Below are 21239 nucleotides of genomic sequence, written 5' to 3' on the forward strand. Positions count from 1 at the left end.
CCTGCTCCGTGTGCAGCTGGCAAGAGGCTGCTGGTGGAGGTAGAGTTCATTTATCTTCTTGAAGGTAATTTTTGTAGCAGTTTTGTGATGTTACTCAGAAGCAGATGCTGATCCAGGGACAGTTTGCAGCTCTTCCCACATTTCATCCTGACTTAAACCAGACTCCTTCATCCATCCCCTGGAAAAGCCTCAGCAGCTCTTTTCAGACAGGTTTTTGAGACTTGCTCTGCTTTTATTTATAGCTGTTTTGACTTAATGAGTTCATCATCATTCTAATTGCTTCTCATTTTACTTCTCTTCACCAGAAATACAATGGACTGTGTTTTATGAACTTGTTTGCTAAAGAATCCTGCTAGAAAAATATCTCTGCTTTTTTTGGAGTTAGAAGCTGGAGGTGGAAAATCTGTTGAATAATGTAATGTACTTAGCTGAAAGAGCAGGCTTGACCTGCAGTCCCTTTGTGTCTCACTCCCCTAATGTGGTTTTAAATACCTAAATCTTGATGTGTCTGTCATCTTATCATCGAGGTGATCCCAGCCAGAGAAATCTGCTTAACAAAAGACTCTTTTCTCCAACACTTCTTCCTTCTTTTTAATTTTTTTATAGCTGGAACACACTTCATACTGCTCTGAATAACTACTTTTTACTCTCCATTACAAAGGTGTGCAGGCATTTAATTTTTCTTTTAAGCAGGTGCTGTGTCTGCTTTTACCTCTGCTTTTGAGGGCTTCATACACTGAAAAGATTAATTATGGCTGAGCTGTGTAATAACAGAAACAAAGTACATACAATAAGGACTTGGATCACAGAGGGAGCAACCAGAGTTTTACACCAGGGCTTTTGCTAAATACTCTTTTCTCAATAATTGTTTCTTCAAGACCTTCTTGCAATCTTGGCTGAATGTTCCTGTCGTTAATTTAGAGATCTCCAAGTTCTTGTGCACGAGCTGAACTTTTTGCTGTGGTTTGTGCACAAAAGGCTTCAGAAACCTTTTCAGGAACCCACGGCCCCTTTGGGACTCTATTAATTCATGCTCAGTGAATGCTTTCCTCTGTAAATTGTACTATTTTGAGTTTCTGAAGGAATTTGTCAGACTTGAGCTGCCTGGTTTGGTTTGGTTTGTTTTTAAATCTCTGCAACCATCAGAAATCTGTCCTGGCTGTTGATTGTACTTCATCTTTTGGTTTGGGTTACAGATTTTTGCTGACAGCTCCTCAGCTGGTCTGACACCATCATTTAGATAGAAGTCTTGAAGAAAGCAGGATTCTCTGCCCCAAATATTTGTTGCTGTTGGTCTGAAGTTGCACATTATCAGAGGTGTGATGCCAGGAGAGCACTGAGGGCTTTTTGTTCTGGAGCAGACTGTGGCCTGTGGGACTTGAGAGAAAACAGAGCTGGATGTGTTGAATTTGGCACTGGGGACATTCCATTTGCACAGGGACAGAATGTTTCCCTGAATTCCCTGTCTTTCATCCATAAATCCCTTTATCACTTGCTGATTGTTTCCAATTAAAGGCTGTTCCATTGTACCAGCTCTGTATCCTTCCCTCTTCCCCATCCATCACAGGAGGCAGAGCTTCCCATAAGTTTGGGATAAGGATTTTTCAGATTCTCCACAGGAATGGGATTCTCCAGCCTCCTTCTCCTCCTTCTGCCACCAAACTCATGCTGGGTTTGCTGCTGTAACCAAAGGTGGTGGTTATTAAAGGCATTCAGGGAAGATGGTGCTGCACTGCCAGGAGAGCAGCTCTTGGAAAAAAATGGGAATAAATCCAGTAAATACCTCGGGATCCTGGCTGAGAATTGGGCCTGTGGGAATCCATGAGCTGGGGGTGCTGCTGGGTGGGGGCCTGGCCTTGATTCTGCCCCTCAGGTGAGACCCCACCTGCAGAGCTGCCCCAGCACAGGAGGGACCTGGAGCTGCTGGACAGAGCCCAGAATTGGGAGGATGAGCAGAGGATGGAGCAGAAAGGCTGACAGAGCTGGGATTGTTCACCTGGACAGGAGAAGCTTTGGGGTGACCTCACTGTGGCCTTCCAGGACCTGAAAGAGCTGCAGGAAAGATGGAGAAGGACTTTGGACACGAGCTGGAGGGACAGGACCCAGGAAATGGCTCCCACTGCCAGAGGGCAGGGCTAGCTGGGACAGTGGGAAGGAATTGTTCCCTGGGAGGATGGGAGGCCCTGGCACAGATTCCCAGAGAAGCTGTGGCTGCCCCTTGTGTAGGCACTGAGTTTGTGGTGATTGGAGTGGGGCTGGCACAGCCCCAGCCCTAACTGGGCACAGTGTGAGGAGCAGGAGAGCAGCACTGAGAGCAACGAGCCATGGAGTGCCCAGGGGTGCTGATAAAGCACCAGGGAGCAGAGGGCACCCAGGGGCAGGGCATGAACAGGAGGGGACAGAGGGCACACAGGTGCAGGGCATGGACATCAGGGGATAAAAGGGAGGGCTCAAGGACAAGAGGAGCAGATCCTTGCAGCCTTCTGAAGTGGCAGGGTGTTACTCTGTGTGGGTAGGTACCTGAAGCCTTCTGGTGAGGAATGGTGTTACTGTGGATGGGGAATGCATGAAGCCTCTTGGAATTGTGTGCTGAGACTCTGTATATAATCAAATTTTAAAATTCTGTTTGGAATCACAAGATTTTTAAAGCTACAGAAGAAGTGGAAGTAAAATTTGGATGTTTTTGAGTAAAATAATTTGGTGAAGTGAAATTTCTGTTTGAGGGGTGACAATTTGAATGGTTTTTCATAATTTGGTGGATTGGGCCACAGAATTGTTGCTTTTCCACATACATCATGGTATGTGCTTTGACACCCCTGGAATTGCCCAAGGCCAGGCTGGAGGTGTTCAGATGTAAATGGAGAAAATCCAGAGGTAAATGGAGCTCAGGTGTTTTCCTGCACCTATTGTTTTTGCTACAGTTAAAAAACAGACCACAAACATGTGGTTCTGTTCCATATGTATTTGTGGGTAATTGACAACAAGTATAGAGATAAAAACATTTATATTTTTGTCTTTAATGAGAGTGGGACAGTGGTAAATGGAACTGTAGATTAATTGCACTCAATTAATGAGCCAAAATCCATCCTGGTGTCCTTGAACAAAACTTGTTGGGGGTTGAACATTGGCTAATTAATGTGGCTAATTAATCCTCAGATGCAGTTTGGTACCAGATGGGATGTTTGAATTTGCTGTGTTTTTGTAGGTGTGGATCACTGCAATGTTTGTTTTACCATTGAATTTAATCAGCAGAAAAATTTAATTGAATTTGGAGAACAAGACTTGTCCACCCACTTTGCAATGTGCCATTTGGCAAAGCCCCCTGGCTCCACAGTCCCCAAATTCCAGAGCTGTGTTTCTGCTCATTGTTTCCTTGTTTACAAGTGGGTTTGGGGTCAAATAATGCAAAATTGAGAGCTGAGGTGATCTTAAATGAGGTTGTAAAGCAGAGAATGTGGTGTGGAATGAATTGTAGGGGGACTGTTCTAGATTTAGCAAAAATACTTTTGCTTCTCCATAAAACCTTTGGGAAAACAAAGAAACCTAAAGAAATATAATCAAGGTATTGGTGTATAAACCCTAAAATAGCCAGAATTCTGTTTTTTAAATTTATATATATCTATATATTTATCCTTTCTGTGAGTTACAAACCCCTTGGCCAACCTAATTGTGTTTTTATCAGGAGGATTTTTACTGATTATAATAAACTATCCCACTATGCTAATCCAGACTTTTAGAAGAAATAATAATTCCTCAGCCCTTATCAGTGAGCAATGGCTGCTGAGTCTCTTCCCTGTGTTCACTGCAGTTGATATTATAACTCATTAGGGGATGTAAACCACTTTATATCCTTTTATTTCGCTCAGTGATAAATAAATTAACATTGGGAACCTTCAGGATTTTTGCTGGTTTTAACTCAATTTAAGAGCTAATTGTTCCTTCTTGGAATTGCTTCTGAAGACCCTGAATTTGCAGGAAGATTTTAATTGATTTGTTTGGGAACAAAGCATGGATTGAGGAGCAGAGGATCAGGCAGCGTGAAGGGTTTCTTTTCAAGGTGCAGGTCCATGAATCAGCCTGGAAAAACATTTCCCTGGCAGCAGATTCAGCCCTGGAGACAGCCCAGCAGTGCCTGGGGCTAAGAGGGAGTCAGATACAGATTCAGAAATTTGGGGTGAGCTGTCAGGGTTTGATTTGGAGAAGCTTTGGAGTTGCCCAGGTTTGCAGGAATTCTGCAGCAATCCAGGTTTATTTCTCCTTTATTTATCCTTGGCTTTTCCTGGGGCCCCACCCAGCAGCAAATGTGCAAAAAGTGAATTTTGAGAGGCCTGGACAAGATCACAGCTGGACTTTTGTCCTTGTTGGGATGGAGGAATTCCCAACCTTTCCCTGTCTGTCAGCAGGCTCTGGCATAGGAGCAAATGTTTGTTTGGAATTCCATAAATAATTACCAACAATTCTTTAGAATATTTGAGTTCTGGGATTCTCCCAGGTGGAATTCTGGGGCTGTTTTCTTGGAGGATTGAGGAGGAAGGGGCTGCAGGAGAATGGCACAATTGTTTGGGATCTGTTCTCACCACGTTCATTTTGGTTACACTCCCAGTGGGGAAACAGAGTCAATATTGACAGTGAGAAAATCATCATTAACATCTCATGAATTAAAAAAATTCTGCTTGGAATCACAAGATTTTTAAAGAGTACAGAAGTGGAAATAAAATTTTGATATTTTTGAGTAAAATAATTTGGTAAAGTGAAATTTCAGTTTAGGGGGTGAGAATTTAAATGTTTTTTCATAATTTTGTGGATTGGGCCACAAAATTGTTGCTTTTCCAGCCTTTGGAGTCCCCTGTTTTCAGTTCTGGTAAAGAGGTCAAGGGGTTTCCACACATCATTTGTGTATGAACGCTTTATTTTCAGGTTGAGTTTGTGAATTGTGTTTTGTGTGGTTTTGTACATGAGGGAAGTCAGTGTTTGTCACCCTCATGCCAGCACTGAGCAGAGTTTCAGCCTGCAGGAATTGTTGTGCCTTGGGATATGTGCTGAAAAACCCAAATTCCTTCTTGAGGTGCAGTAGAGAAGTTTCTCTGAAAATTACAGTTCTGTCCTGCATTCAAAAATTGAGTTTATAAACAGAACAAATGAAATAAAGACATTATTAGATTATCTGTCAGTTCCTCTTTCTTTATCCAGAGTTCTGTTGTTTCTTTGGCTGTGGAATGAAAAAAGAAAAAGCCTCCCAAAACTTGACATTTTTAATTCCTTGGAAAACACGACAGTGCTTTCCAAAATCTCCTAATTTGTCAACAAAACTTGTCAGCCTCAACCTCTTGAGGTTTAATTTTATTTTGCTTTCCTGGCCACATGGATTTCATGGAGAAGATTTCTGTGATCTGTTTGATTTATCAACACCAGTTGATTATTGAAAATAGGTTGATTATTGGAAATAAGGGCTGGAATTTTTATGAATTCCAAATTCCCCCAGGATTAGGAGGAAGTGGCCTCTTGCACGAATCAGCTCCCACAGCAGAGTTCTTGTGGAATTTCTCATTCCAGGAGTGTTGCACTCGGATTTTGGGGAGCCAAGGGCCCAGGAATTTGTTGATGAATTGGAGGCAGTGTCTGACTTGCGGCATTTCAGGGGAGAGGGAAAGGTCAGTTATGGAATGAAACCAACAATTTACCATCATCCCTTCAGCTGGGTTTTACAGAGTTCAGTAATTCCTGCATGGATGGGGTGGAATTCATTTATACAACTTTTCAGACTGACCAAGATTTGAACTGTGGATTCCTTCTCCCCACTGCAGTTTTTCTAAAGTTAATGGTTTCTGATGAAATATCATTTCTGAGAGTCCAATAATTCAACTGAGAGCTGAGCAAGTAGCAGCTGATGATTTAGGGCTGAGAAAAGGATGGAAAAAGTGTGGTTTGGATCTTTTTAATTGCACTGCTGCTGTTTCAAATGTGCCTGTCAGGCTTAAACCACCAAAATGAACTTTTACAAAGAGGTGATTTTGAATTCTTAAAGGGAATTTACACTGAAAATCAGATTTTAGGCAATAAAGCTCCTTCAGGTTTCAGATGTGTTACCAGGTTTGATATTTTACTTTATTTGCTAGGAAATTGGGCATTTTCCCTGTTAACTTAGCTTAGGATAAATGTGAAACCCTTTATTTTGGGAGGTTTGCAGGATTGCTGTTCACTCTTGGCCATGTGTGGATAAAGAGTTTATTTATTGCCATTCAGCTGAGACCTTTACTTTGGGTCAGAGACCTCAGGGAATCCTTTTGGTTCCATTCAAAATCAACATCCTTTCATTGTAAGGGTTTCTGGGAAGGGAAAAAAAGAGGAATACATGGGAATCAAACAGGATTTGGGTTTAGACACAGATTAGGGGGACATTTGCCACTCTAATTACTGTCTAAGAACATTTAAAATCAATTATAACATATTAAAATGTGGGTTAAGCTTGCCAAATCCCATCAATGAGATGAATTTCAGGGAAGGCAAAACATTGAATTCCATGGCTCTATGAGCACAGCCAGTATTATTATTATCATTATTATTATTATTGAATATATCACACTAAATATAGTAATATTATTATTACTACATAATAATATACAGTAGAATTTGGTTCAGGCCTTTGTAGGGCTCATCTTTGCTTTCTGCCTAAAGAAACAATTAAAAAATTATTATATTTAATAAAAGTTGGCATTTTTTTACTTTGTGGATGTTGCAAAATGGGATCATGTTCAGTGAAACTCTACAAATCTTTATCAGTGTGAAGCAGAGCACTGGGTTGGGAAAGCCTGTGTTACACACGATATATTTAATTTATTGAGCAGACAATAAACAGAAGGGGGCAGAAAAGCCTTATTTATCCATTTGAGTTCTAGAATTTAAATATTTTGAATGGTTCAGTCACTGGGAATTTGAAAATTCAGCAGTAAAAGCAGACCTTGGAAACTTTTCCTGTAGGTCGGGGAGTTAATTCTGCCAGTGCCAGACAATGAATGGAGAGCAGGTAATTAATTAGTGATTAAAGGGACAAGGTTTGGAAATGACAGGGATTTAGGGGTGTCCCAGGATAATTTGTGTACCAGTTTAGAGCAGTTTAAAACATCAGTAATTCTGTTTTTAAGTATTGCAAAAGCTACCAGTCTTGTTTTTGGCAAATCATATAATAATTGAAATTTAGAGTAATTTAAAACACTCGCGTTTGAAAAATAAATAATTTATTTCTTTCAATGGGTTTGAAGGGCCTCAGTTTTACTTGAAGCAGGATGGAAAGGAGCAATAGAAGGATTCCCAAGGATGAACCACCCTAAAAGGTTGAAATTGCTGATTCTGGAGGTCTTTTCCACCCTTTGTGGCTCCAGAACCTCTCCCAGATCTCGCTGAGGTTGGAGCCCCTGTTCCATCTGCTTTCCTTGGCAGCAGCTGCCCCTTAACTCTGCTGCATTTCCACCCCTAAAAACCCCTAAAACCCCTTGGAATGTCTTTCCAAACAGCATTTCCCCCCTTTTTTTAGGAACTGTACATTTTTGCATATCTCGAGCTCCATCTCTTTGTTCCATGAGCAGGAAATCTGCTCCCAATAACTCCTGAAATTGTGTTTTTCATACCAAGGGAAGAGCAGGATTTCTTTAGGGTGCCCTCAGGGGATCTGGAAATTTGAGATTTAATCCCTAATTTTATTCCAAGCATCCTTGGAATGGCTGGAAAATGTCTGTGATGGTGGCAAGGGCACAGAGCTGGCTGGGAACTTGGAAAAGCAGAATTACCTGGTGAGAATTATTTACAAACTCCTAGAAAGAACTCAGGGGTGTTTGCAGGAACCTGATAATTGTATTTATTTGTTACCTGGTGATCAGTGAGGCTTCATTTCCTGTAATTAATATTTTGAAATCCAATTTATAGCACTGCCTCCTCCACCCCCAAGATTTTAATGCTTAAATCTAATTTTAATTTAGTTCTTGAATCAGATTTCTGCTGATACCAGAATTTGTCAGAAAATCAGGAAAACCATCTGCAAGTAACTAATTTCATAATGAAGGATTCCAAATCTTTCCTCCTGATTCAAACTGTGTTTTCTAAACATCCAGAATTTCTGTTTTAATCAATAATTTCACTCCTGGAACTTGCTGAGGGTCAGGGCAGCTGCCTCATTTCCCACTGAGCACAATCTCCATGTGCTGCAGTGCTGCTCCTTATCTGCCTCAGGAAGTTAAGGCTCAAAGAAGGGTAATAACTGTAAATTTCTTCCCAGACTGGCTGAAAACAAGATATCTCTGCTGTTGTATTTTTATGAGTACATTTCTCTTCCAAAAGGGTGGTATTGACCTGCTGGTTATGGCATGACCTGGCCTTTTCTTGGCCATAATCAAAAGTAGAAGACTGATAATTAATGTAATTCCTAGCACTTTTCAGTCCTGGTTATGTCACATGTTGCCTGGATGGGTTTTTCCCCCATGTTTTCATTTCCCCCATGTTTTCATTTCCCCCATGTTTCTTTCCATTTTTCCTTTTAAAAAATATTTTAAAAGTTTTTTCCCATTTTTTATTAAAAAATTATATATTTTCTCTTTATTCCTTTTTTATTATATATATTTTTTCTAATTTTCCTTGGGGTTTTTTCCTGCTTTTTAGTTATTTTTCCTAGTTTTGTGTATTAAAAGCAAAGTGTTCCTTGGATCCCGTGTCACCACACTTAATTTTTACAGTTTCTGCTGTGTTCAAAATAAGAGATTTTAAAATTTTGTTGTATTTTTTTTAAACCAAGATCTAAAATAATTTGTGTCCCCATCGAGGTGGTGGAAAATCCCTGGAGGAGGAAGCCTGGCTTGGGAATAGGACGGTTTGAGTTGATGAGCTCCTTGGAAATGGGTGATGTCATATTGGAGTTTGGTTCTCCAGGTGGGTTCAGCTTTTCTCAGAGCACAGTAATCCCCAGGAGAGTTTAACAGCTTTAAAAATTGGATTAAAATTAAATTTTAAAAAATTTAATTTAATCTTAAAGCCGGTAATTAATCTCTGCCTCCAGCCAACCAGAGGGTCCTCTGTAGTCAAAGATGGATTTTTGTAATTTGGAAAATCTCTGATTTGTACTGAGTTGAGTTGTAAATTCAACATTGACTGTATTTAAATTGTTTGGATCAAGCAGCATTTGCTTTATCTTTTATTATAAATTGCTCCCAGGCCTCTCAGCTCCAGGAGTTTTTCCAGCCCTGCCTGGTGGACTTTGGTTTGTCCTGTTCCTGGGCTGTTCCTGGGCTCTCTGCTCTGGGGCATGTCCAGAATCCAAAGAGAAGTTTTAATCCTCAGCTCTCTGAAAATAATGGATGCCCCTGCTGCTTTTTTGGCAGTTGCCTGTGCCACGAATTTGGAGCTTGAAATTTGAATTGTTGAGGTGCCTGTGCACAGTGTGCTTGTGGACAGGTTTTTTCATTTTGGGGCATCAACCCAAACCCATTTCATGGATTCTGTGCCAGTTGGTGGCTTTGCTGCAGTGGAAGATCCTGAGTGGGTTTTCCCTCTCCTTTTTGGATAGGGATCCTTAACTCTGTCAGCAGCAGGCAAAGGAAGCAGGTGGCCATCAGGAGGAAGGAGCATTGGGACATTATCTGCCTAAATAATGATGAAAAGATGTAAAAAGGGGCTGTTGTTAAGGATGGACACGAGTGTTAGTGAAAGATAAACTAGGGATAAAATAAGGAAAACAGCACTTTGTACAACAATATTTGTTATATTTAGATTTTCTCCCTGCTAGAGATAATTGTGATACTCCTCCACACATGAACTGTACATTTATATTTTAATTTAAACTGGAAAATACCAGAGGTCAAGGGCTCTTTTCCAGCCTAGCTTTCCTTTAGGCTGCAGAGTTTTCCAGCAGTAATTCCAGCTCCTCTTCCCATTAATGCTTCTCCATGTACTGATCCATGGGAGTGAGGACAAAGGGATGTGCCTGCCTGAAAATCTCACTCCAAGTCATTTTCAGTTCTTTAGAGAAACACTTTTGATTCTTATGGAAGAGAGAAATGTCAGTTCATTCCTTCTGCCTGATTTTTCTCTCTCTCCAAATGGAAAGCTCAGCTGGGAAGAGGAGAGGATGGTCCTGGCATTGCCAAAAGTCCTTTTCTGTCTCTGGCTGCACTCTGGGTGATTGGCAGGTTATTGGCAATAGGACCCCAGCCTTTAAGATGAATGATCAGATCTGACTCACACATTTTCCATACTGAAAATGACCTTTGCCAGCAATTTCCTTATGCAAAATATAGACTGGCCTTTTGTATTTAAAAAAAAATAAAAAAAAATCAGAGGCTGAATATGCAATCTTTGGTTGGCATGTTTATTTTTTAGGACTATTTTCACCTGTAATTTGACAGATTATTCAGGGAACTGCATTAAGAAATTCCCAAATATCTGCAGGTTGCATGCATTTAAATTTTTTTTAGAGAGTTGTGTCCAAGAAGAGGCAAATTGCTGCTCCAGTCTCTCCAAGTCCTAATGCTTGTGGGGAAAGGAATATGTGAGCACAAATGGAAAGTTCTGGGGCCTGTGCAGTCACTCTGGGTTTGTGAAACTCCCCCTGACCCCTGGAATATTTTCTTTCCATCTTCCCCCTGAGTACTGGCAGCACTCAAAATTGCTTCCCTTGGGGTCTGAGGGAATATCCAAAGCTTTCCTCCTCCTCCTCCTCCTTTGTGTTCTCTCTGTTTTAGTACAGAAGGAATGGTTAAAGCTCTTTCATCTTCAGAAAGAGATGGAGAGATTGAAGAAAGGAATTGGAATAATCCAAGGATGCACTTGGCTGTAATGAATTTTAATGGATTTTTGTCAGCTTGGCCCAATATTTTGATTTTATGTAGAATTCCATTTTTTATTTTGTGTCTATTCATCAGATTTCTAAATAAATCTGAAAACAGGGACTGGAACATCTCCCAGGGAAGCAAATTCTTTATCACCCTCCACAAGTCCCTGCCAGGAGGGTGCAGCCAGGTGGGAATTGGGCTCTGCTCCCAGGGAGCAGGGACAGGATGAGAGGAGCAGCCTCAAGCTGCTCCAAGGGAGGTCCAGATTGCATATCAAGAAGAATTTCAAGCAAGTCCATAAAAATGAACATTCCTAAGACAAAGCAACCCCCCTCAATTCCTTATTTTATGCCAATTTTTAGTGCTAAGGCTTTTATTTTTTTCTTCAGATACAAACTTAATAAGAGCAAAATGCTAAGGACTTTCTAAATGTAATTTTATTGCATTTATCTCTCCAGTTGAAATTAATTATTCAGAGTCTTCATTAAAAAGAAGCTTTGGTAAGTGACATTTTAAACAGGCCTTCAGAAGTGATTGCAAGGGAGATGCTGATAAAGAACAGTGTCTGAAAGGAAGTGTAAAATACTTGAACATTTTAAACTGAGATGTGAGAACTTGCAGGGCAGCTCTTTGGATAATTTGGGAAATGTATTGAGCACACACACGATGCTGCTGGCCTGGGAGCTGCCAGCACTGCCACATCTCCCTCTTTTATCAAGCCTTTGGGGTTTTTTAAAAATATTTGGTGCAGAGAAAAGAGATGGAAGTTGTCTTTTTTAAAAAAATAAAAATATCTGGGTTTTTCCCCTTGGAACAGGTGACTGGAAGTGCCCTAAGTCCTGATTCTCTAGCGAATGACAGGAAAGCAACAGAAGCCCCCATTTCTTTCTTCCTTTCTGAAATCTGAGCTCCAAGTGCACACGAGGAGCTCTGGCAGAGTCTGCCCTTGCCTGGGATAAGCCAAAATCTCCCAGAGCCTGCCCAGCTCTGCAGCCAGGGGTCCCTGGGTTCCCTGAGGAATCCCAGCAGCACATGCAGTCCCTGGCAGGGGGAGGCAGGGCATTGCAGCCTGGGGCTGCTGGAGCCAAAAAATCCGGGGTCAAGCATTTTATTGGTGCCAAAATTGGGATCCATTCATCCTCAGCTCCATGACAGGGCCTTATCTTTCCTTGATGATGGATAATTTGGCACTTGAGGCTTACACAGACACGAGAATGTTCAAGTGTGTGCCCTGCTGCAGCTGAAGGAAATGCACTTGCTATCACCAAATTGGCTTAATTTGTGTTTCAGTAATTAGCCAGGGGAAAATAAATGACCCCCAGTCACGTTTGGGACGTTGGAGCAGTGAATACAAGAACAAGCTGTTTACCGTGGGGAGAGCAAAGGGGAACTAAACCAACATTTCTCTCCCTCAGTTCTCCCTGAGCACAGCAGGAACAGTTTTAAGTCTGAAATCCACGCCTGGGAATATTGAGTGTGGTGTGACAGTAATGTGAATATTCCCTGCCAACAGGTCAGGTGCCCATCTGCATGTGGAGACAGTTGTTGGTTGGTTTCATATTTCCTTTTGCACTTCAGTATAGACTTAGCCTGTCTTGAGTTTTCCTTCTCCATTGTCATCAGGAGTGATAAGAGAAGCTTTTTCTGGTTTCTCACACATGAAATGATTTTGGTGTTTGGTTTTGGGTTTTTTAATGTGTGAAATGCACACCAGAAGTAGTTTGGTCTTGTTTTTATTCAGTTACAGTCTGGTCCTGTTTGCTCTGATGCTTCCTGTGCTGCTCATCTCCCCACCCTAGGGGACAACACATGCCCTTTAACCATGCTCATTGTCCACTTTTGCAATAAATACTTTCAAATTCTCTTTTCCTAGGAATTATCCCACTGAAACTGATGCATTACCATGTAAATTGGCCACAGCACCTCTGCAACCACTCAGATTCTCCCAGAAAGAATTTGGTGGAGCTGTGATTTACACACTTCCCCCTGTGTGTCCTGAATTGATGAATTCCTTCTTGCTTCCCCAGGGGTCGTGGACTTTTATATAATTCCATAGGGGCCATCCATCCTCTGGAGAAATCAGAGTGCTCGAGGTGGTGCCGGTGTCAGCCTCGATGGATTGCCGGCGTCAGCGGTGCCGGGAGAGGGACGAGGCCCAGACCCTCCCTGGATTACTCAAACCAAAACCCTCTTCATGGATTATTTATAATCTTTGCTCCTTTACATTCCTGTTCCCTCTGTGATTATTTTTTTTTTTTGCAGTGTTGTCCCTCAGACCACGGTGATCCTCAACAACGACCGGCAGAACTCCATTGTGGCCAAGATGGTGGGGCAGGAGGAACCTCTGAGCAGAGCAGCAGATTCCCTGGAGAACATCCTCAGCAAGTGAGTGCCATTCCCTGGAACTCTCCCTCCTTCCCTCCCTGGCCAGGGCCACTCTCAAAGGCCAGTTTTTCACCTTCAATTTGAAGGGAAAAATGAGGAGTCCTTGAGGTAATAATGGGGGAAAGATTGAACCTGGGCTTGGATAGGTTCTCTTGCTTCCCTCTTGGTGGGAGAGAGCATCCTGGAGGAGCTGGGATTATCTGGGCATCCTGATGGCATTATCTGAGCATCCTGCTGGGATTATCTCTGTGTTAAGTTAAACAAGGGTTTCCTATAGCTGTGGATTTTTACATGGATGCACAATCCCTTGGGAACAGGCCAAAATCCTGTATTTAACCAGCTGAAGGAGGAATATGCAGTCCAAGGAAAACTTGGACTATCTAAAGTGAATTTTAAACAAGCAGACCTGGGGATTCTGGGTGGAAAATGGTCGTAATTAATATATTTTTATAAATTACTGGGATATTTCTTTTGTTTTGCAGATGGGGCCTAGACGTTTCCATTGAGGCAGATGTAGGAAGTTGATACCTAAGATTTTTTTTTTATTCCTTCTGCTATGTGTGACCCAAAGGCCAAAGTCTTAAACTGCACAAAAGGAAATTTAGGTTGGATGTTAGGAAAAAGTATTTTACTGAAAGCGTGATAAAGTACTGGAATCATCTGCCTGAGGAGGTGATGGAGTCACCATCCCTGGATGTGTTTAAAAAGAGACTGAATGTGGCGCTGGGTGCCAGGGTTTAATTGAGGTGGTGTTAGGGCATGGGTTGGGCTCGATGATCTTTAAGGTCTCTTTCCCCCTGGTGATTCTGTGTGATTTTTATTCTGCTGGATAGCTCCCAGTTCCACAGGAGCAGAGTGATTTAAAGGAACTGATTTTATCCAACACATTTATTTTGTCAATTAGTGCTTTTAATTCCCTCACAATGACATGTGGGGCCACGAGCTGAACTGAGTGATGCTGGAATCTGGATATTCCATGCTCACATTCCTTCTGAGAGTTCTCTTCAGGTGACCTGTGTTTCTTGCCCACAGTGTGACTTTTAATTTTGCTGCATAGTTCTACAGGAGTGGTTTAAAGGAGTCCATTTCATACAACACATTTATTTGGCCCTCACAACGATGTGCAGGGCCACGAGCTGAATACAGTAACTCTGGACTTTGGATATTCCATGCTCACATTTATGCTGAGGGGCTGTTCTCTGGAGGTGACATCACAGCAATGTGCAGGGCCATGAGCTGAATTCAGTAACTCTGGAATTTGGATATTCCATGCTCATGCTCCTTCTGAGGGGCTGAAGTGACCTGTGTTGGCCCTCACAGCGATGTGCAGGCCCACGAGCTGAACTGATGCTGGAATTTGGATATTCCATGCTCATGTTCATTCTGAGGGGCCGTTCCCTTGAGGTGACCCGTGTTGGCCCTCACAATGACGTGCAGGCCCACGAGCTGAACTGACGCTGGAATTTGGATATTCCTTGCTGACACTCTGCTGAGGGCTGTTCTCTGGAGGTGACCCGTGTTCCTTGCCCACAGCGCGGTGCCAGGCCGGCGGCAGAACACCATCGTGGTGAAGGTGCCCGGGCACGACGACAGCCACAACGAGGACGGCGAGAGCGGCTCCGAGGCCAGCGACTCGGTGTCCAACAGCGGCCAGGTGGGCAGCCAGAGCATCGGCAACAACGTCACCCTCATCACCCTCAACTCCGAAGGTACGGGGGGGCCAAGGGGAGATTTTGCCTTTTTTTAATGTACATTTTATGTATCCTCAGTACTCTTAGTGTGCATGCTTGTAATTCCTTAGGTCTGGTAATTTAGCACAATTCTGGTGTTGTTTAGGCCTGATGTCCTAAAGGCCTTGTCGTGTGAGGGCTTGTGTGAGGCCTCAGAGCCCTCAGGTGTCTTGAGAAACCAATGATGCCTTGAGAACAGAGGCTGGACAGAGTTAAAGGAATAAAGTAGGGATTTAATTAAAGGCCTTCAAAGGATACACCTTGGGCAATGCAAGAGTCTGGCCAGGGCGTCAGGCCCTGCTCCAGGGAACAGGGACAGGAGCAGAGGGAACGGGGTCAGGCTGGGCCAGGGCAGGCTCAGGTCGGACAGCAGCAGGAATTTCCCCATGGAAAGGGGGGTCAGGGATGGGAACTGCCCAGGGAGGGTTGCAGTGTCTATCCCTGGAAGTGTCCCAGGAAGGACTGGAGGTGGCACTCAGTGCCCTGGGCTGGGGACAAGGTGGGGACTGGGCACAGCTTGGACTCTGATCCTGGAGGTTTTTTTCAGTTTCAGTGATTCCAGAATTTGTATTGCTCTGTCAGCTATGCCAGGAGCAAAGCTGCCAGCGCCAGGAGGATGTTGGTTGTGTAATTCCTTTTCTGCCTTGGTCTGGCACAGATTTGCACAGACAAATGTGATGTTTGACCCATTGATGTGCATGTAAATTCTGAAGAAACACCTAATCCATTAATGTCTGCAGATCTGATTTCCCTCAGACCTCTGGAACACTCATCCATTCAAAATCTCTGAGATTGATGAATGCTTTGAGGATCAGATCAGTGACCCCCCTCCACCTGCCCTTGCCCTTGCATGGGAGGAAATTGCTAAGTGACTTCACCTGCAGGGTGGCACAAATTCAATTATTAATAAAGGAAGAGGTGGAGAATAACAGGGCTGGTGTGCAGGGAGAGGCAAAGTCACAGCAGCCCTTGGTTTTCATCAGCTGGGGCAGAATTCCAGGTGACTCTGAGGTGTGCAGAGGTAAAACCTGGGTGGAGATCCCAGCTCAGGACTTGAAACCAAACACCAGGTGTTCAGGACAGCTCCACTCTGTCATCTTGGCTCTGGAAAGCACAACTGAACTCTGCTTAGAGTTGGGTTTGTCTGACACTGAGCTGTGGATATTTCCAGGATTTAGGGAAATAAGGTGCCTTTATGGATTTCTGTAAAGGCGCTCTTTGCTCTCTGCTGGCTTTCATGTAATTGTGATAATTTAAAAATGAGTGTTATTGCCTTTCTGTCCCTGAAAAATAATGATTCAGAAGCTTTGAGCCCAGTTCCAGTAATGGTGTACAACAAGGCTGTTTTTTGTTGACTGAACACCGTGACTTCAGTCCATGTGTTTTTTTAAAATCCAGTTAATTTTGGCATGCTTGTGTTCTTACTGAGAGTTCTGGAGTGCAGCATCTTCTCACTTCAAACACAGCAGTGCATTTATTTAATTGTGAACATTCTAATTAGGCTTAAAAACAATGAGCTTTGTGCAGTTCAGTGTCATGTGCAGAACAAAGAGCACAGGAAGAGCTTTTTTAGTTTCACTGATAAACTTTTGGAGCAGGAGAGCCATTAAGTGTTATGCACAAAACATGAGGAAATGTCTTTTATAGTGGTTTATTTTATAAAGGTTTATTTTGTAATGGTTTATTTTATAATGGTTGCATAGGATGGATGTGATGGCCCAGTGTTATTTTCCTCTTCAGTTTTCACACACTGCCCTTGCACTTTCAGGGTGGTAAGAGAAGGAAAGGTTTTCTCTGTTCAGTTCTTTTGAGACTCTTTTCCTGTGCTTTCCAGAGTTCTTGTCCATTTTTAAAGTTCTGAAGTTTCTGAATGCTGCAGCTGGTCCTTAATGCCCTCCTTGCACAGAACTTCATTTATTAATCAATTCTTTGGGCCTTCATGGCTCTGAAGACATAGAATCATGGAATGATTTGGGTTGAAAAGGACCTTAAAGCCCATCCAGTTCCAGCCCTGACACCTTCCACTGTCCCAGGCTGCTCCAAGCCCTGTCCAGCCTGGCCTTGGGCACCTCCAGGGATGGGGCAGCCTCAGCTTCTCTGGGAAATCCATTCCAGGGCCTCCCCACCCTCACAGGGAGGAATTCCTTCCCAAAATCCCATGTAACCCTGGAGTGAAACCATTCTCTGTGTCCTGTCCCTCCAGTTTCTCATGCAGAGAACCCTGAGCTGGAAATGTGACCATGTATTTTTGGAGCAGATAAGGGGAGACTGGGTGTTAATTAAAGGATGACTGATGTTTTTTCCAGAGAAAACTCCTCAGTCACGTCTTGTCTCCTCAACTTGGCATCTGAAGCAGTCATTTGATAATGGCAGCATTAAGCAGCACTGAGGATTTGCTTTCCAAGTGGGAATCCAAGCAGCTCTGTGTCCCAGACTTATCTGTGCACCGGATTTTCCAGCTCAGGCAGGCTCAGATCTCACCCATGGGATGAGCACTTGGAGCTGTTTCCTGCCAAACTCCTCAGGACAGGTACAGACAGTGAGAGGAGCTGGAGCAGAGCAGGAGTGAACCTTTTGTACCCTAAAACACAATGATGTGGTGCTGATGTGGAGACACTGATGAGGACTTATGAAAGCCAAAGAAAATTATAAAAATTGAATTGCTTTGGGTTTTTTTTTCCAATTATTGGGAGCCAGCAGATGAACAAGTTTCTTGCAGGTGTCTGCCACAGGGATATTTGGAGTTAATGCTGGCCCACCTCCACCCAAATATAACAAAGATGTATTAAACAAGGAAAAAAGGGCAAAATCCACATTAGAAATCTGATTTTCTGATGTGAAACACATTTTCCAAGGTTTTAAAAAGCCCTTTGAGTCCATGGGTTTTAATTCTCTGAGGTTTTTTTGGATCTTTTTTTATCTGAACTTCTTATCTGATCACATCCTTCCATGAGTCATAAAGTAAGGGAATCTCTCTTGGATTTCACCAAAACTGAGGCTTATTCTTAACAAACAAGTGATGCCTCACTGATGTTGTGCTGAGGCTGAAGAACCTGTGAGTGCAGGGGCTGTTCCCAAAATTCCTCCTGGGTCTGGATCCACAGGGAGTGAGCTGGGACTGGGTCTCCTTCAGCCACAGCCTTTTTGTGCTCTGGGATATTTACCTGGAGCATGAGATTCTTCTGGGTTTGAACTGAACTAGGGCAGGGTTGGGTGGGATACTGGGAAGGAATTCCTCCCTGTGAAGCTGGGAAGGCCCTGGAATGAATTTCCCAGAGCAGACTCACAAGAAATCAGTAAATGTGATTTACTGTGGCTGCCCCATCCCTGAAGTGTCCCAGGCCAGGCTGGACAGGGCTTGGAGCAGCCTGGGACGGTGGAAGGTGTCAGGGCTGGAACTGGATAATCTCCAAAGTCCCTTCCCACCCAAACCATTCCATGATTCTGGGATTTTTCTTTGATATTCACAAGGAAATGAAACCTTTCTTTCCCCACTCCACAAGAGCAGTGCAGTGAAAAACTCCAGCTCTGTGCCCAGGCCATGTGTGCTGTTCCTCAGGCAGAATTCCCAATGTCTGAGCTGCATTTTGTGCTGGAGGAGGTTTTGCTGAATATGACTTTAGAGCTCTTTAACCTTTCTTTTAGCACAGCTTTCAATCCCACTCCTGCATCTGGAGGTGAAGTTACAGTGTGGTTGTCCCTCCCTTCCATGGACTTAATGATTTTTAATTAATGAAGTCAGTGCTCTGGAGTCTCTGCCAATTAATCACTGCCCCTGTGAACTTCTGCTAATTGACAGGAGCTCATTAAAAGATCACAGAATCATGGAATGGTTTTGCTTGGAAGGAACCTTGAAGCTCATCTCGTTCCAACCCTCCACATGATGCCGATGTTGAATCTTCTATACATCAGCCAAAACATTATTTAATTTCTCTAGAAATGGAGGTTTATTTTTCTAAGTTAGGATTTGTTTTTTTGGGGTTTATTTTAATTTTTTAAAGATTAATTCATCTTTCTGCCTCTCTGCACTTACCAGTCTTTTGCTGCCACTGCCAACTTTGCACCCAGGCTTGAGAGTAAAATAAACACAACTTCTTGGAGTGATGGAACATGTTAATTCCAGTATTTCTGTGGGCAGGTGTTTCCTTTTGTTTTCCCTGGTTTTAAAGGAATGACTGACAGCTCCTGGGGCTAGAGCAGAGCCTGGCTTTGCTTTTAGGCTCATGTCAGACCAGGGGAGCCTATCCCAATTATCCCAGTGGAAAAATGGAACAGCTCAGTGTCTGTCACTTCCCTGGGTGGGAGAGAATGTCCAGAGCAGTCCCTGTCTGGTTTTTGTTCTCTTGACAGGGCTTTTTTTGCTGCTGACCCCACACTGGCTTCTCCTGTTCCCAGAGAATTCCTTGTTTGCGTGGCAGCACGTCCCAAACAGGGATGGATGGTCAGCTGTGCTGGGAGATAAAAGAAATGCAGCAAAAAAGAGTCAAAACCAGCACTGGAAAGCAAACTGGGTTCAGTAGAATGGAGATAAAGGCAAATTTTGTGATGTTGGAAAAAGAACAATGGAGAGGAACTAGAAATTGGTGGGTGGGGGGGAATGGGGTTGTGAATGCAGAAAGGAACTTTGATAAAGCTGGCAGGGCTTTCTACACTGGGAGGAGAAATGATCAGAGGTGATCTGATATTTGGTGTAAAAAAGGGCAAGGAAGCTCCTTTCCCCTGAAAGGGCAGCAGGGTCCTCAGGAAAATTCACAGAATCAGGGAATGGTTGGAAGGGAGCTCTGGAGATCACCCAGTGCCAGGCAGGGACACTTCCAGGTGGGTTTGGGATGTCTCCAGAGAGGGACACCCCACACTGTCCCTGGGCAGCTGTGCCAGGGCTCTGCCGCCTTCCAGGGCATGAAGTTCTTCCTCAGTTAATTAAAGAAAAATAGGGCAAAATGAGAAGGTGTGTGAAGGGCTGAGCTCCAGGTGAGTGTGTGCAGTTGTGCTTCACTGAGCTGAAGGGAAGGGTGTTCTTTGAGGGCTCCCTTCCTGCCCAGCTGACACTGGCTGAGTTTTTGGAAGTGTTTAAGGAGCAGCAGCAGCAGGGTATGGCTGTGCAGCGCTGGGGGGTGGAGTCTGCCTTTTACAGTGCATGCACTAAATAACCTTTCCCCCCCAGATTCCACCTAGATATCACCTCCAAAGCCTGATAATGCACCTAAAGAACTATTCTACATGCATTGAAGGATGTTTGAGTGCTGGGAGCCTCCAGTGATCCAGATTTAGTCAATAGTGTTTATGTATTTAATTGCTCAGAGGGAATTTCCACCCCATTCCAAATCTGTTTTCTCCTTCCTTATCCATTCTCCTCTACCCCACACCAGAGCTCAGGGTGTTTGTGCCTGACTCAGAACTGGCTCTGGATTTCCTCTGTCCACCAGATTTTTGGGTGCCAGTCCTGTGTTTGCTCCTTGCAAAGTGCCAGATGTGTTGGCAGCCTGGCAGGAATGATTTTGATCTAAAATAAGGAATAATTCAGCTTTTGTGCCCTCACGGAGCTGCAGTGGATTCATGGTTAACTTCAGTCATGCTTAATGCAAAATGGTTATAAAATAAATTCCCTTTCTGTTTGAAAGGAGGAGGAAAATGCAAGAGATAATTTAGTGGGGGGATTGTGGTCATAGGTCAGAATAACAAGATAATGTCTTTTTTTCCAGGCTGGGAGCAATAAAAGAACAGTTGCATGTGGTAAAAACAGTATGTTCTGGACTCTGTGCCAGCAGAAAAAAGAGAGGATTTTGCAAATTGAACAAAATCTTTGGTTCATGTAGGTTAACAACGTTTGTTAAAAAAGTCTGCAGGCAAAAGGTGTTCCATAAGGAATAAAAATTCCTATATCCAACAGCAATCCTGTGAGCTGTAAGGCAGTAAGGATGTGATCAGCTGGAGGATAATTTATTCAGGCTTCCTAGAATTTCTTTGAAAAATGTACACATTGATCCAGAGATGTTTTTGCTTCGCCAGATCTGCCCAAATTTTTCTAACCCGGTCCATTTATCTTGAGGAACAGCCTGTTGTTTTCCCTGATAATGGTAACCAGACTTGTGGTGAGGCCAGACACAGTGGCATGCAAAACAAGGCACAACTCATCCAAACCACTTTATTTTTCAGATGGCACCTGGTACTGGGAGCAGAAAGCAGCCAGTGTGACCTATCCTGGCTCAGGATAAAAAAAGAAAGGATCAAATTAAGGCAAAAAAATACAAACAATTTGCAAATGTATAAAAATATATTCAGGACAGGGCATGAAGTTCTGATTTCAGCA

The 21239-nt window shown here is 43.2% G+C and overlaps 1 protein-coding gene across 3 annotated transcripts in view; it reads left to right on the forward strand.

Annotated features, from left to right (window-relative positions):
* BANP (BTG3 associated nuclear protein) overlaps nt 1-21239 on the forward strand; it is a 99851-nt gene that overhangs the window by 2557 nt on the left and 76055 nt on the right. For all 3 annotated transcript variants that reach the window (XM_031060174.1, XM_005424771.3, XM_031060175.1), the window contains exons 4-5: nt 13077-13199; nt 14733-14908. In XM_031060174.1, the coding sequence (XP_030916034.1) occupies nt 13077-13199; nt 14733-14908 (299 nt within the window). The remainder of the gene's footprint in view (nt 1-13076; nt 13200-14732; nt 14909-21239) is intronic.

This window comes from Geospiza fortis, unplaced genomic scaffold (assembly GCF_000277835.1).
Source record: "Geospiza fortis unplaced genomic scaffold, GeoFor_1.0 scaffold102, whole genome shotgun sequence".
In the NCBI taxonomy this organism is placed as follows: Eukaryota; Metazoa; Chordata; class Aves; order Passeriformes; family Thraupidae; genus Geospiza; species Geospiza fortis.